This window comes from Berghia stephanieae, chromosome 5, assembly GCF_034508935.2.
Source record: "Berghia stephanieae isolate SIO BIC M18660-M18661 chromosome 5, UCSD_Bste_1.3, whole genome shotgun sequence".
Classification (NCBI taxonomy): domain Eukaryota; kingdom Metazoa; phylum Mollusca; class Gastropoda; order Nudibranchia; family Aeolidiidae; genus Berghia; species Berghia stephanieae.
This window is the reverse complement of record NC_088364.1, coordinates 56620979-56637176: the sequence shown is the minus strand read 5'-3', so window position 1 is coordinate 56637176 and position 16198 is coordinate 56620979. Positions and strand designations below refer to the sequence as shown.

General features: G+C 33.4%; 1 protein-coding gene across 1 annotated transcript in view; it reads left to right on the top strand.

Annotated features, from left to right (window-relative positions):
• The window catches only part of LOC144973270 (uncharacterized), a 17222-nt gene extending 1474 nt beyond the window's left edge, over positions 1-15748 (top strand). The window contains exons 2-10 of the mRNA XM_078915520.1: positions 672-825; positions 2175-2380; positions 6458-6565; positions 7044-7132; positions 9383-9453; positions 9919-9996; positions 11370-11522; positions 12055-12159; positions 14721-15748. Of these exons, the coding sequence (XP_078771646.1) occupies positions 742-825; positions 2175-2380; positions 6458-6565; positions 7044-7132; positions 9383-9453; positions 9919-9996; positions 11370-11522; positions 12055-12159; positions 14721-14774 (948 nt within the window). The 5' untranslated portion in view covers positions 672-741 and the 3' untranslated portion in view covers positions 14775-15748. The remainder of the gene's footprint in view (positions 1-671; positions 826-2174; positions 2381-6457; positions 6566-7043; positions 7133-9382; positions 9454-9918; positions 9997-11369; positions 11523-12054; positions 12160-14720) is intronic.
• The last annotated feature ends 450 nt before the right edge of the window (positions 15749-16198 follow it).

Here is a 16198-nt window from a genome sequence, read left to right as displayed (position 1 = left end):
ATCAAGACAAAATAATAACATTCTGATAGTGTTAGACAAGCATAAATCCTTTGACAGTACGAAGTAAGGGTATCAGCTGTGTCAGTCTGATACGTGTAAAATAGAATTTCTTCTGAACTCTTCTGCTTTCTTTCAGTTTCACAGTTCCACCTTTTGCCTACTGCCCATACTGTCTCCCTTCTGTGTTTGCGCACGTACATTCAAGTTCAAGTTAGGCTACTTATGGCATGCACATTGGAGTTTGAGTCCGAATAGCCACGGGAAACTATTCAGACACAATTCTGGGCCTTATTTAGCATTTGTAATGGAAAATATTTTTGTGCTGGTTTGACCAATGAGCTCATAACAAGTTGGGTTATCATCAGACCTCCCAATAAGAACATGTCAGGGAGTGGGGGCAGGGGTCAATAATATTTTCGTTATAGAGCGCTTCAGTACTCCCCAACCCCTTGCCTCCACTTGAAAAGAAAGAATATAGTAATGTATCCTATTTAGGCTTGACACAAATTTAATATCTAGATCAGTTTTGTATAAGATTTTAAGTTAGAAGACAAATCATAAGTGTTTTTGTTGTTTTTTTTTTCAATTCTGAGTAGCTATCTGTCCAAGTTTCCTATTGTAAAGCTTAACCATAAATAACATGGTAATGATATGTTTTTTTGCTTTTGCAGTTCCAAGGTCAACGTTAAAATAGGAAAGACTTGTAAGTATTTTAAAACTCACAATACGCTTTGACGCCTAATGTTAACAATGAGCAGAAGTAACATTGACATTGATTCCATCATTTCAACTTTGCTGAGTGCCAAATACAGTCCAGGGAAACAGGTAGAACATTTTTTATGTCTGATGTTGCAATGAATGTAATGTGAATTTGACAGAAACACTGATTCACTATATAAAAGCATAGTAGTTTTATGTTATATGTTTGCTAGGAATTTACCGGCTGAGACTGACACTCAGATATAGGATATGCCCTTTCTTGGTGCATGTTTTTGTTGTTACAAGCACTGGTAAAGTCAAACTTTCAATTTATACACTTTAAAAAACCTGAAATTTGACATGTTTCAGTCATGACCAAGATTATGAAGTGTGGAATAGGACTATAGCTTTTTGTCTTGTCACCATGCCTCAAACAGTTTTGATTGAGTCACTTAATAATCATTGCAAAAGGGTGTGAACTTCAAAAATGGTTGTAATTTAAGATTTCGTCTTTCCAATCTTAGGTCATTGATGTTAGTGTAAAGAAAACAATTGTTTTGGGTTGGTTGTTGTCATATAATAATAGAAATATGATTGAGAACTGATATATTGACTTACTGACATAAGCCTATTGATTCCATGTTGAACATAGGGTCGCAACTACACTCTTCCATTAGACTCGGTTTTTGGATGTCTTATCTATCTGGGCCCAGGTTTTTCCAGCTGCCTTCAACTCGTCTCAATGCTTCGTCGCCATGTTTGCTTTGGTCGTCCAACCTTCCTCTTTCCTTGTGGGTTCCAGTCCAAAGCCTGCGGCTTCCTGAGGGTATGGTCAATCCAGCCCTATTTCCTTTTCTTTATTTCTGTTTCGATAGGTGACTGGTTCAGGTTTTGGAGCAGTTCTCCATTTGTGATGATGTCCGGCCACCTGATGTTTAGGATTTGATATATTAGAATATAGGAAATCTATTTCTAAAATGAGAACCTTTTTATCACTGAAGTAAATATTGCAACAGTCAGAAGTTACTGATTGTTTTAATGTTAAAAGTTGGAGATTTGAATGAAAAATGGCCAAAGTCCAATTCAGAACAACAGCACTTCATAATAGCTCGTCATTTTGCTGATCAAAATTTATATAAAAAGGATTGTAAGACAATCTTCCTGTTTCTGAAAGGTGACATGGCCAAGAAGATAAGGCATTTTACTTTCACCCAAGAGTCTGGCTGATGGCATCTCTTTTAGTCCTTGAGTTGGAAACTTAACCTAATTGCTCACTTTGCAGTGCTGCACTGAGTCTGGCACTTGGGTTATTCTGATCTTTTTGTGAGATAGACCCTAACGAAATATTTCCCATAGCTCTTGAGTTAAGAGAAAAGTATTCTAATTTTCAACAGGCTTGTCCTGTTTTACCACTGGTTTGACTTTTCTGCAATGAACTAAAATGCTACTGTTTTGTACATGTCTTAAATGCTTAGGTTCAACTTCCTGAAGCACACATTCGCCACTTATGTTTGGCATCAAGAGACATCTTCATGGAACAGCCAATGCTTGTTGAAATCGATGCACCTGTTAACATTGTGGGTGATATACATGGTCAATATGATGATTTGTTGCGACATTTTGATGCATGTGGATATCCTCCATCTGCCAACTACCTGTTTCTGGGAGATTACGTTGACAGGTAAAAGTATTACTTATTCTGGCATTTACATAAATGGGTTGGATTATGATGAATTTTATTTCTGTTTCTGTACTCTGCACAGTAAAAGATGCAAGAATACATAAAAATTTAACTTTGAATCGAGTTGATTGGTGAAGCAAGAATTTGCTTTCGTTTTCTTGATTTTAAAAATGTTCATTTTATTGTATGCCATAATTATTTTTGGCATCTTTTTGATAGGATAACTTTCCCTTACAATTGTCTTCTTGTGTTCATTTACAGACTATCTTTAGAAATATAATCTACCTGAGGAGTTTTATGTGTGTAGTTAAGTTATATTCGCATAGTTCCAAGTTGCCCATTTAACTTGAAATGATCTTGGTCTCTGGTAAAGTAAAATGTGACCTTTGTCTCAATCTAATGAGATAAGATAAGATATACTTTATTGATCCTGAATGGAAATTATCATAATGTTACACATCATTCATCGTTATATTAGCACATGTTTATACACTGTCATGAACTAGTTGATGAAAATACATAGCTAATTAAAAGCAAAATAAACAAATATAATAAAATAAGATAAAATATCCATAAAATATACAGCAGTTACAAGCAATGCTATAAAAATTGGACATGAACGTAGAGTAGAGTTGTAATAATGGATTTGTAATGTAACTAGAATTTTGAAAATATATTATGAAGGATTGAAATAGCCAACCCAGGTTGATAAAAAGTAAATTTGAATGTATAAATATATAAATAATGTAGATATAGCACCATGTAACCATTCATAAATAAATAGATTTTAGAGAGAACTAATTGATGAAAATACGAAGCTTATTATAAAAACAAACTTTTATAATGGTTTTGTAATGTAAATAGAATTTCGAAAATAGATTGTGAAGGATTGCACATAGCCAACGCAGGCTGATAAAAAAAGTAAAAATAAAGCATGGCATTTGAATGTGTAAACAAACAACAAATAATGTAGATATAGCACCATGTAAACGTGCATAAATAAATAGTTTTCAGAGCGAATATAGTATCTTTCAAATGTCATGTAGTAAAAATCATCCTAAAGTTTCGTATTGCTGATGGTAAAAATGAATTAAAATATCTTTGTCTTTTGGTTTTCTTGTGTATTAGTCTGTTACTCTTGTGGCTTATTTTGATTTAGTTGTACAGAGGGTGGAACTCGTCTCTTTGAATTTTGTTAATCTGAACATTAGCAATATCTTTGTGAAAATCTTCAAAATTGTTCCATCCATCATTTCCTAACATTCGATTAGCATGCTTTATTATTCTGTTTATTTTTATTACTTCAGATTTTTTTACAATTTCCACCCCAAGCAGCTACACAGAAACAAAAAAGACTTACAATGCAAGATTTATAAAACAAAAATAAAATTGCTTTGTCAACATTTATGGAGTACAGTCTCCTCATCATGAATAATCTTGTCTTCATCTTATTAAGCACTTTGCATGAATGATTTGTCCAGTCTAATTTTTTATTGACAAGTATACCGAGATATTTATACTCCTCTACCCTCTCTACCTTTTCGTTTTTAATAATTATATTTTCATGTATATTACCATCTTTCCTAAAATCAAATATAACTTCTTTAGTTTTCTTTACATTAAGTTCTAGATAGTTATTATCACACCATTCAACAAATCTTTTAATTTCGTTATAATAATTCAATACATCATCTCCGGTTGTTATCAAGGCCTGAATGGCGGTATCGTCTGCATACTTTAAAATATTCACATTACTTGTGCCGCTTATGCAGTCATTTGTGTATATTACGAAAAGTGTTGGAGCAAGAACAGTTCCTTGGGGTGCTCCAGTGTTGGTGATAAGGGTAGAGGATTCAAGTTTGTTTTTCTCATCATCCGTGAGGGAAACGAATTGTGGTCGTTCCATCAAGAATTCTAGTACCCAGAGTGCAATCCAGGGACTCACCTCCATGGTCAGTAGTTTAGGGATTAGTATGTGAGGCTGGATGGTGTTGAATGCACTCGAAAAGTCTACGAATAGGGTTCTGACATACCCCTCTGGAGTGTCTAAGTGTTTGTAAGTGTTATGAGAAAATACTAATATAGCGTCGCCCACCTCACGTCCTGATTTGTAAGCAAACTGGTTTTTGTCTAGATGTTGTTGTGTACTTTGTTGAATAATCCTTTCTACAGATTTCATCCGGATGGATGTCAGCGCTACAGGACGAAAATCATTCATTTTTTTGGCTTTTTGATGTTTTGGGACGGGGATTATTTTTGAAATTTTCCAAATTCTTGGAATATGCCCGTTTCTTAGGGACTAATTTAAAATGTGTGTAAAAATATAGGAGAGTTCATTTGCACATGATTTCAATAAATTTGATAAAACTTGATCAGGTCCGCTTGCTTTATCCGCTTTAATATTTTTGAAGAGTTTAATGACGTTGGCCTGAGTGATGTCCCTTTGTTCCTCTGTTCCTTGATGTTTGAGTTGCTCAGTTAGGTTGTTAATCTCATCTGTGAAATCGTGTTTATCGAATCGATCATAGAAGTTGTTAAGCTTATCTACATATTCTTTTTCTGTACCCTTTTCTAACTTAAATTTTGAGTTTTTGTTACCGTTCATTCCTGTGACTGTTTTGATATTATTCCACACACTTTTCATGTCATTAGCTTTCAGTTTCCTCTCAATATTTTCTTTGTATATTTGTTTCCTCTCTCGGATGGCTTTATTTCATTTTCTTTGAACTTTTTTCCTTTCCTCTTGGTCACCAGTCTTGAGTGCATATTTTTTTCTCATTTAATAACTCTTTTATAGATTTTGTCAGCCAAGGATTGTTATTTCCAAAAGATTTTATTGTTTTTCTTTTCACAATGTTTTGTTCGCAAAAGGTTATATAATTAGTAACGATGTCACAAAGTTCGTCGAGGTCATTTGCTGAATCGATAAAAATATTCCAATTGGTGGAGTCGAAGCACTCCCTTAGTGTATCGCTGTCCCATACCTGAATTTGTTTTTGAACGACTGGGACAGATATCAATTTTGTTTTGTATTTAGGTATCATAAGTACCATATTGTGATTGGATTCACCAAGAGGGGTCATTTGACGAGAAGAATACCCGTTTTGAATGTTTGAGTAAAACAGATCGATTGTGCATCAGTTTCTAGTGGCACAAGTGATGTAGTATTACATTTGTGCGGCTATGAGGTCTAGTGGTATGACACTCCCTTTCGGATGGGAAGGTCCTGGGTTCAAGCCTCGCTCGGCACATAGTTGAGTCTTTGGAAAAGGCTCTTTATTCACATTCTCTCATCGTACTCAGGTGTAAAATGAGTACCTGATCGTTAAAAGCGTTGTCTCTGTCCGAAAAATTGTAATATTGCCTAACAGGCGTCATGTCCCGTCCTAAATGTTAAGTGTTGCTGTTGGCCAGGGACCCCTTGTAAAGCGCTTTGAGCACTTTAATGGTTATTGCGCTATATAAAATCTCAATTTTTTTTTGATGAAACTAATGTAAAAATGTAAATGAAAGTTAAAAAGACCAGTAGTAAAAAATTATATTTTGTTTTGTACTTTTCTCCCAAATAATGTGGAAAAGTATATAAGTTTTTAAAACAAATTCCTTGACTACAGATTCATTTTTGATCATCTAGTCAATCCAGCTGTAATCTGAGTTTGGGACAATAGGTCACAACTAGACAGTTACAATATTGTGGGTTTCTATCAGTCTGTTCCACTTTTGAGTGTTTATTTTGCCTATTACTACAATTAGGCTGCAAGAATTTTTCATTGATTATTTTCAATTCTTTCTTTGACTGATTTGTTTTGTTTTCTCTCAGTTGAGAGTGGCTGTTATTTGTTTTCGTTTCCATTTGCTGTTACAAGTTCATGTGTCATTTTGCTGCATGACTAATGTTGCAGTTTCTTTCTTGATAAGCGTGTGTTTTCGTCACTGTCAGTTTCAGTCCCAATAATGGGGATGGAGTGGGTGGTTACCCAGCATGAATATTGTTCACATCGGGTTATTGTTTGTAGCTCAGATTTGATAAATTAATAGAAATACTTGGTTCATCTATTATTTTTTTTCTCTCCTCAGAGGCAGACAATCATTGGAAGTAATTTGTCTTCTCTTGGCCTACAAAATCAAGTATCCATTGAACTTTTTCATGTTGAGAGGGAACCATGAATGCGCATCTATAAATAGGTATGATGAAAGTTGGAATTTTAAAATTTATTTATTTATTTATTTATTATTATTATTATTATTATTATTATTATTATTATTATTATTATTATTATTATTATTATTATTATTATTATTATTATATTATTATTATTATTAGTATTATTATTATTATTAGTATTATTATGATTATTGTTGTTGTAATTATTATTATTATCATCATCATCATTATTATTATTATTAGCTGTATCTGTAGCTGGATGAGATTTCAAATAGCCTCAAACGAGAGACACAGATAATTTTTGAGTTTACCGTTGTTCTTTGCGTTTTACCAGTCCCTTTTCTACCATTTTTCATAAATTCTAGAAGTAAAACTTCCAAATACAAACATATAATGCCTTTTTGCATATACATTTGGTGAAGGAAGATGGGATGTGTTATTAATGTGCGATTTGTTTACTTGTGAAATTTAGATGATTTATCCGTTTTTCTGATCCAGAATCTATGGCTTTTATGACGAGTGCAAAAGGAGATACAATATAAAACTTTGGAAAACTTTCACAGACTGCTTCAACTGTTTACCTGTGTGTAAGTATTTAACTCTGCTGTCATTTATTGTATTGAAAGGATAAAAGGGATGCTGGGACTTGGAATTTAGTTTCATGCAGTGAACAGTGTCATAATAAGATTTCAATTGCTCATCGCTCTCCCTTTGATCAGTTACAATCAACATTTTGGCGCACTAGAATCTCTCTCTCTCTCTCTCTCTCTCTCTCTCTCTCTCTCTCTCTCTCTCTCTCTCTCTCTCTCTCTCTCTCTCTCTCTCTCTCTCTCTCTCTCTCTCTCTCTCTCTCTCTCTCTCTCTCTCTCTCTGTTGTTTATATTATTTTATTATTAGTATTAAATTATGTTGCCAAGACTAATGTATGAGGGACACCAATCTTGATATGTCATACGAGGATAAACTGAGGCTCCAAAGGATATCAAATTCTCTTCTTCTATAGACTATGTAGCAACCTCTCTCTCCCTCTCCCCCCCCCCCTCTCTCTCTCTCTCTCTCTCTCTCTCTCTCTCTCTCTCTCTCTCTCTCTCTCTCTCTCTCTTCTCTCTGTTGTTTATATTATTTTATGATTAGTATTAAATGGGCCAATTAGTGTGAGAGCTTAAGCGCACGTTTCTGTAGGAAGAATCCCATCAGAATCATTACTTGACCTTAAATATAAGTTCATCCTTGTTCCAGGACACAATCATTCCCTCGCTTCGTTTAACAACTTCATATAAATCCACCAATACTACATTGCCATTTAATAACAATTTCATGTTTTCACCATATTATAGGAGAACTGATCAAAACATCTCTGTTGTGCTGACTAGACAATTATTTAATTATAAGTGAGCTTTTCAACAACTGGGCTCCCAATTGCTCAGTCAGTAGAGCACTTACTTTACAATTAAAGGAGCCTGAATCAATCTCATATGAAGTTGAATTTTTTTTTTCTGAGCCCCATGTCCGCCCAGCAGTGATTGGGTAGCTGGGTCTGTTACATCTGGTGAAAAGTACTTTGCAATTAACTAGTGCCTATCAGAAGGATAGTGAGCAATCGCTACTGTCCATTTACCGTTATAGAAACGTGATAAAATATGGCTCCATAGGCTTTATGGCTCTGAAGGACTACTTATACAACAACTGTTTTATGGCATTATAAAAGATTTAAAATGAAAGGGTGGAATTTTTGGATCTTAAGGTTGGTTTGAATTTTGAAACAAAATTCTGTTGTAAAGTATCGTTTTGGATATATCTATATTCACACACTCAAACACACACACATTCACAAACACATGCACAACTCTCTCTCTCTCTCTCTCTCTGTGCCTCACTGACACTCACGCTGTCTCTCATTTCTCTCTCTCTCTCTCTCTCTCTCTCTCTCTCTCTCTCTCTCTCTCTCTCTCTCTCTCTCTCTCTCACACACACACACACACACACACAGTCTCTCCTTTTCATCTATTTCTCTGTCTTTCTCACACTCGCACACACTCATACACACACCTATCCTCCCCTCCCCCTCACACACACACACACACACTTAAAACTCACACACATGTCTTCAAAGGAAAAAATTTACTGTTTTTAGCAAAATTTCTTGAGTCCATGCAAAAGTCATATAGATAAGTTTAAGCTATTCAGTAGTCAGAACTACAGTACATTTTATTCACTAAATTTGGCTGCCTGGGATGAATGGTACTTTATTTGCTTAGGCCCAATTAGTGTTGGTAGTTAATCCTTTAGGTAGCCAGCTTTGATTGATTACCTGTATTGATTTATGGCCAGTGTTACGAATAGCATTATATTGCATGGGTGGCTTAAGGAAAGATGTAGAGAGAATGATGGGAATGGCATGTGATGGTCAGCTTCTTGGGTAAGCCTTTATTTAGTATTTTGAAGAACACATAATAAGATAAGGTGTTCCTTATCTTCCAGTGGCCAGCCTTTATACTAACCCTCAGTATCTTATATCAATGCCGTAATTAACACAAATAAAGTATTTTTGAAAATTTAAAGGCCGATCAAGGACTTGCATTGGAACCATAAAATGATAAAGCATGAGTTTTATGGGACAGTGCCAGGAAAAAATAGAGTCAGGAGATGACTTGCTTGTTTGTCTCTTTTGGTGAGATTATCTTCTCTTTACTGGACTAAGAATTAAAGATCAATTGTGAGTTTTCAATCCCCTCACTGACAATTTTCTATGGATTCTCCCATGTTATAGTCTCTACTTTGGAAAATATTTTGTTGAACTCATAAAGGTACACTGCCTTTTTCTTTCTATTCCCCAGCTGCTATAGTTGATAGTACCATTCTTTGTATGCATGGCGGGCTGTCACCTGACTTAAACAACTTGGACCAGGTATTGAGTTTTGTTTCTTTCAGATTTCAAAGAAATTAGTTCAGAGAACAATTCTGCTTAACAATCTTTTTGGTCGGACTTTTATTAAAATAGGTCTGGAGGATTTTTTTTTTTTTTGTCTTGGGGTAAATAAAGGGTATTATGTTTACTTGTTATTCTTTCTATTTCTCATAATATATTTTTCATTCTTTGGATTTGTCTACTCAATGTAGTTTATGAGTCTCTTAATCATCTGGGCAATCAGTACAGGGTGGAGATTTTTATCCTCTCAGCTTTTTTATTAGTTTAAATTTATTTTTGAGTTTGAGAAGAAATAAATATAAATCTATTTTATTTTATATTTTTCATATTTTCTAAATAAATTTGAAATTTTATCAAACAGTGATCATTTAGGAGTTTTTCGTTTTATTTAAACCTTGTTATCTCAGGTAAATCTTAAATGATTAATTTTATCACACTTTTCAGATTCGTGCTTTAAACCGGCCATCGGATGTCCCAGATCATGGTCTTCTATGTGATCTTCTTTGGTCCGATCCAGATGAGGTATTTTTATGAATGTAGCAAGTCAACTGGATGGGATATTATTTTTTTTTTTTATAATGCTTGTTTTACAAGCTTTCAAAACTCAGTAATTTGTCAGGGCATTTTATAATCTGCCATATGGGTACATTTTTCTTTTTTTTTTTTCAGATTAAGGAGCCTATTAAAAGCTACATGATTATGAACATAGAAGTTCATATGTTTTGTTCAAGCAGAAACCCTTGTGACAATTTGTACAAGAGATTGTTACTAACTCCTTAATATTGATGATTGAAGAAATTCATTTTGATCCTTTGAATTGCTTTTTTTGGGAGGATGATTAGTTCAAATATGAGATGAATCTGAAAAGAAACAACAAAATGTCATAGTTCAAAAAAGTTTTATTTGAATTTCATACTAAACGAAGAGTTAGTCTTTAGCTTGTTCATTGTAGATTCTATGTAGACTTATGCATTGTTGTCATCATGGCAATAGCAGATAAATACCCAATCATAAAAAGTGTGCATCAAAGTTTGGAAAGTAACCTTTAACTTTTTCAGCAAGTACACATCTTCCCTTTCAAAATCCTTGCCCACCAAATGATACTTTCAAATTGTAAGTCAGTGCCAGATCTAGTTCATGTGCTAGATTGGATAGAATTACTCATTGTCAGTGTGAAGTTATAAACTTTGTTGTGTGAGAAGTCGTATTAATGTACTTGAGCCACTGCTCAAGTTTTATGACACAATATCAAAGAGCACTGACATAGTGCTTTATGGAATCTCAAACTTCAGGGCAATCTCCCAAATCGTTACTGTACTCTTCTATCACATTTGAGCTCATTGATCCAAGTTGCGTCCAGATAATTTTTGATGTATTTGGACAACCACACTTGAGTTAATCATCAAGACATGTAGAGTTGTCTTTGAACTAAGAACACCATTGGTAGACCTGAGACATAGACATTGAATTTGCACCATGTTTCGCTCGTTTTATCTTTTTTTTTCATTTTGTGCACAAAAATTTCACACACGCTCTGTCCTTCAACTTTGACCAGTCCTTGAAACCAAAACTGTTTGAAAATCATTCAACTCTGCTATAAAGAGGAAAATTTCTTTAGAGTAAAACAAATTTTCCTAAGATTTATCATTTAAAAGATTTTGAAAAGAATATTATATGTTTTAAAAGTTATATTATTTTCATGTTTCTTTTCGGACACCCCTTATTCTTTAAATGAAGAGAATTTCTCATGACTGGAGTAATTGTGTATCATAAAAAAGTATAACACAATTATTATTTTAGTTATTGGTGGACTTTTGAATTAATTTTTAAAAATCCTTTTTAATTTTAATTTTTTTTGACAAATGGTGCTGACGTTAATTTTTTCCTCTCACTAGGACATTACAGGATGGGGTGAGAATGATCGAGGTGTATCATTCACATTCGGTGGGGATATTGTTAAGGAGTATTTGAGGCGATTCAACTGTAGTCTTATAGCCAGGGCACACCAGGTTGTAGAAGACGGATATGCTTTCTTCGAAAAGAGAAAGGTAAGGTTAAATTATCTTCAGATTTTATATTATTTAGCAAATTTGATACTCAGCTGTTTCTCAGCCTTATGATTCCTGATCTCCAGGGCAACTTTCTGTCCCACCCAGCATTTAAATTAATTGTGTATTTAAACATAAGATAGGTTTTATTTAAGGTAAAACATAGAATAAGTCATCCGTGTCATGTGGAGAACTCTTAATTGTCTGATATTTATGCATTCTCCCCTTGAATTGTTTGCGATAGAATATCCATGTTAAAAAGATTGCAGTTTAGTAAATAGTTATTAATATTTAATTTTATCTGCTAAATTCTGGGTTCATGCATATTAATAGCTTGGACGTGATATTATTCATCTCAAAATGTATTCTTCCTCCATTTTGATTACTGACAAATTTTAAAATAAAATATAGGTTTTAAGTTTATTATATTTTGTAGAAAATAACATGACAAGCTACCCTTATATAACTTTGAAAATATTTTCAGTATTGATTTATAAATATTTGATATTATTGTGTCTTAAAATCCCCCCAGTTGGTTACCATCTTCAGTGCCCCAAACTATTGTGGAGAGTTTGACAATGCTGCTGCTGTTATGATTGTCTCTGAGGATCTTACATGCTCTTTCAAGATCATAAAAGTATGAAGTCAAAATAAATGGTTACATTTAAATCGATGTCAATAATTATAATGGCGTCTAATGTCTTTAAATGCAATGAAGTCAATTTTATGTTATGAAAGATGAAAGAATGTAATAATAATGATGATGATGAGTAAGAGTAAGAACATTCTTTAGTATTCTTGTTAAAGAGAATTAGTAGTTATAAAATTATTTACTATTGTAATGAGCATAGAGCAAAACTTTATTTTGGTGTTGTGCTTACTAAGTGCTATTTATTATTATTAGTTATTATTATTATTATCATCATCATCATCATCATTATTATTAGTATTAGTAGTAGTATAAGTAGTATAATCGAGGCTGCTTAATGGGAACAATGTCATTATGCAGAAATCATTCGAATTAAGCGAATGTTCCTATTAGCTGACTCCAGGGATAGCCTTGTAAATGGAACAACTTACAACACATATAACCGCAGTTGAAGTTGTAGTGTTGTAGTAATTGGAATACAGATTTTCCGTTTGCTTACTTGTCTAAAAATTTTACTTTTATTTTTCACAATATTGTTGCAACAATGACAGGTCTAAAGGGAATGAGTTACTATCTAATCAGCACACATACATAAGTCATTACAAACTTAACCATAGTCGTCTAATTTAAAGCAAAGAGATGAAATACTCCTCCCACTGTTTACACTTTTTGCAGTTTAATCCCATGGAGCAAGCTCCTCAAAAGCAAAAACAAAACAAAACTAGTAAACATTTGCATCATTGTTTGTGCTCTTTTTAATAATTTTGATGCTCCCCAAAATGCTTATTTTATGAAGTCTAAGAAATAAGATAAAAGGATATAAGTGACTCAATAAGATTGTTGATTATGAAGAAGTTTGATATTGCTCTGATAGCTTTCCAATTTACAGGCATGTTTTCTGATTAACCATTAAGAATTGTGTTAAATTTTTTTTTGTCCCACACAGATTATTTCAACTAAGAGTTTCAATTACTGGTGACTTTATCTGTAATAGTAGTAATAGTGGTGGTGATTGATAATGATAATAACTATTATTATTATCATTTTTATTATTATTATTATTATTATTATTATTATTATTATTATTATTATTATTATTATTATTATTATTATTATCTCAATACCTTGGGATCAGCGAAATGTTGCGATTAACTGAAGTTGAGTTTCCTGTCCACTATAACAACATTTTCACTTTTATACTCTTTTGTGCTCAACATTTGTAAGAGTCAAAGAGATTCGTTGTGATGAGAGACAATAAGCTGAAAACGAACCCATTGATCACAATGCACAGTTGTCAATTCCAAAATAAAGGATATCGCTCAGTCTCTCCTTACAACTGTCATTGCTAACCTGTTGTTCGTACTATTCCCCTTCTATCTAATGGTCACAGATGTCCTCACAAACCCATAATGCAAAGCCCCGCCTTCTTTTGTCTTGAATAGAGTGATGACATTGTTCATTGTCTACTTGTCGCCCAACCCCCTCACCCCCTATCTAATGGTCATAAATGACCTCACAAACCCATATTGAAAAGCCCCGCCCTCTTTTGTCTCTAATAGAGTTTGGTGACACGCTACAGTAGTGTTAAACCCTGCCCATTCTCGATTCTTCAACTTGTCATGATTTCACCCATGATGAAATTTAATCATGTGATTTTGTTTGATTGATTTCTTGAATTTACCACTTTTTGAGGTTGAAGATTTGCTGCGATTAACTGAAATTTGTTTCAATTAACCAATGACTTTTATCTAGAATTAATTCCGTTTCTTGGGAATTGTTGAGTTTATCTGGAGTGGACTGTATTGCTATTATTATGATTATTTATTATTATTATTATTATTATTATTATTATTATTATTATTATTATTATTATTATTATTATTATTATTACCCAGGGTTATCATTATTCAAGGGTTTTTAAGGTGGCGAAAAAAGGGGGCTTGGTGATGCCTCTGAGAATAACGGTGCAATGCGCAGACCATTACCTGTGATAAGATGCGTCTCAACCACATTAGAATGTGTATTTTTCCTGTTTAAAAAGGCTTAACAGTAGTGCTCAGCATACTCATTCTAGGCTACTTTAAAGACAATATGGAATTAATGAATGAAGGAGCAGGCCCTGGATTAAGATAAAGATCTGGAAAAAAATGTGTCTGGCACTGTTTCATTTTGCCAGATCTTTATTTTAAAGACAAAGCCATGTCACTGTTTTAATCTATTGAAACAACCGTTGCTCACTTGAAAATCTGCTGCTTCAAGATTGTCTGTAATAATTTTTACCTCCTCGCAGATGATAGGGCCAGAAGTCGGTGCAATTGAGGCGGTGCCAAAAGGTCATTTTTGTAAAATGTATGTCGCAATTTATTTTTTAAAAAAAATTTAATAACATACAGCTATAAAATCTTGACCAGAGGTCAATGTTGATATCTGAAGGGTTGTCATTATCCAGAGATTGCACCATACTTTAGTCTTGATGATTGAGATAGTTGATTTTAAAGTGAGGTATCTTTATAGTATCAATGCTGTTTACTTTTTCTTTTGATCCACAGCCCATTGCAATGGAGGAAATCAAGCCAGCACCAGCGAAAGGCAAAGCAAGATGAACAATGGCATTGATCAGATTAGCAATAATGGTGGCGATACAGAAGCGATTTTATGCTTTTAACTTAGGGTCAAAATAGGAGTTTATAAAACAACCTGAACTTTGCTAGTCTTCGCAATATGTTATCCTTAAGTTCCCCAAAGATATAAATTCCCTGTTGTCTAACAATTTGTGAGAATTAAGTTATTATAGTTTTTATTAGAGTGAATGAATAGCCATTAAAATTTATTTTTTTTTCAGTTTACAGAATTAATCTCTACTCTGCTGTAAGTGATGTGTATAAAAATAAATGACATCAAGGCTTACGTAAGAATGGTTCTTCAATTGATTGGGGGGGGGGGGGGGGGGCATTGTTTTTTGATGAATTTGGACTGATTTTTGGATATGATTTAAGTTGACTTTGTACCAATTAATTTATATTTTTAAGAAAAGGATGCATCTGAGAGCAATGAGATTATCAAATTAAGGCATCAAAATTCACTCTATTGTTGAATTTATTTAAGTATTTATTGAAATGAATTTTAGTTTTAAGTATGAGTCTTACTTGGATAGATATTCGACGTCAAATCGCTGACACCAATTGCTGATTTGAACTAATGTGTGTTGAACATCGATCATTTCTTAGATCTTGACAGATGAAAAGCCTCATTGACTTTTTGACATGACCTCCCTATATTAAATGTTTGTTTTTTTCCAATTTATTTTGAGTTAGATATGTTATTAAATGAATCATGAAATTTCGTAATGTTGACATCAATGTCAATATATTCTGATAATCATAACATTCTCCTTTTATAAAGGTAGCAATTTTTGCTATGGAAATACATGTGACATATTTTTTTTCAGCATTTACCTGCATTGAGTTCCCTTTAGATGTTCGCTTTTGATGTCTTAGGCATCTCATTAAGCTTATAATGTGTTTGTGTCTTATTTCATTCCTGGTATCAAGATGACACGTTCCGACTTAAAAGAGAGTACTAAGTTTGTATTGAAAATGTAATGATAAAGCTTAAACTATGAAATAGGTTCACCATCCTTGAAACTGACAAATGCGTGCTGATAAGTCTTCATTTGATTACTTAACCATCAATGATAAACATGCGTTAAAGCTGTCCTGCTCAAGTTTTCAGGTTTTCTTCTCTCTCTCTCTCTCTCTCTCTCTCTCTCTCTCTCTCTCTCTCTCTCTCTCTCTCTCTCTCTCTCTCTCTCTCTCTCTCTCTCTCTTTTTTTTTTTTTTAAATGTACATATTTATTTTTTCTCTCACAACTCCTGCCAATGCAGCTTAACTAGTGTACGTATTTATAATAGAATTTTTTTTTTTTAAAGTGAGAACGTTGCTGGGCTGTGATGTCACTCTATGGCATGATTTAGATATTTTGTAAAATGATGAGACATGCATTGTGAGTATTTATTATCATTATCAT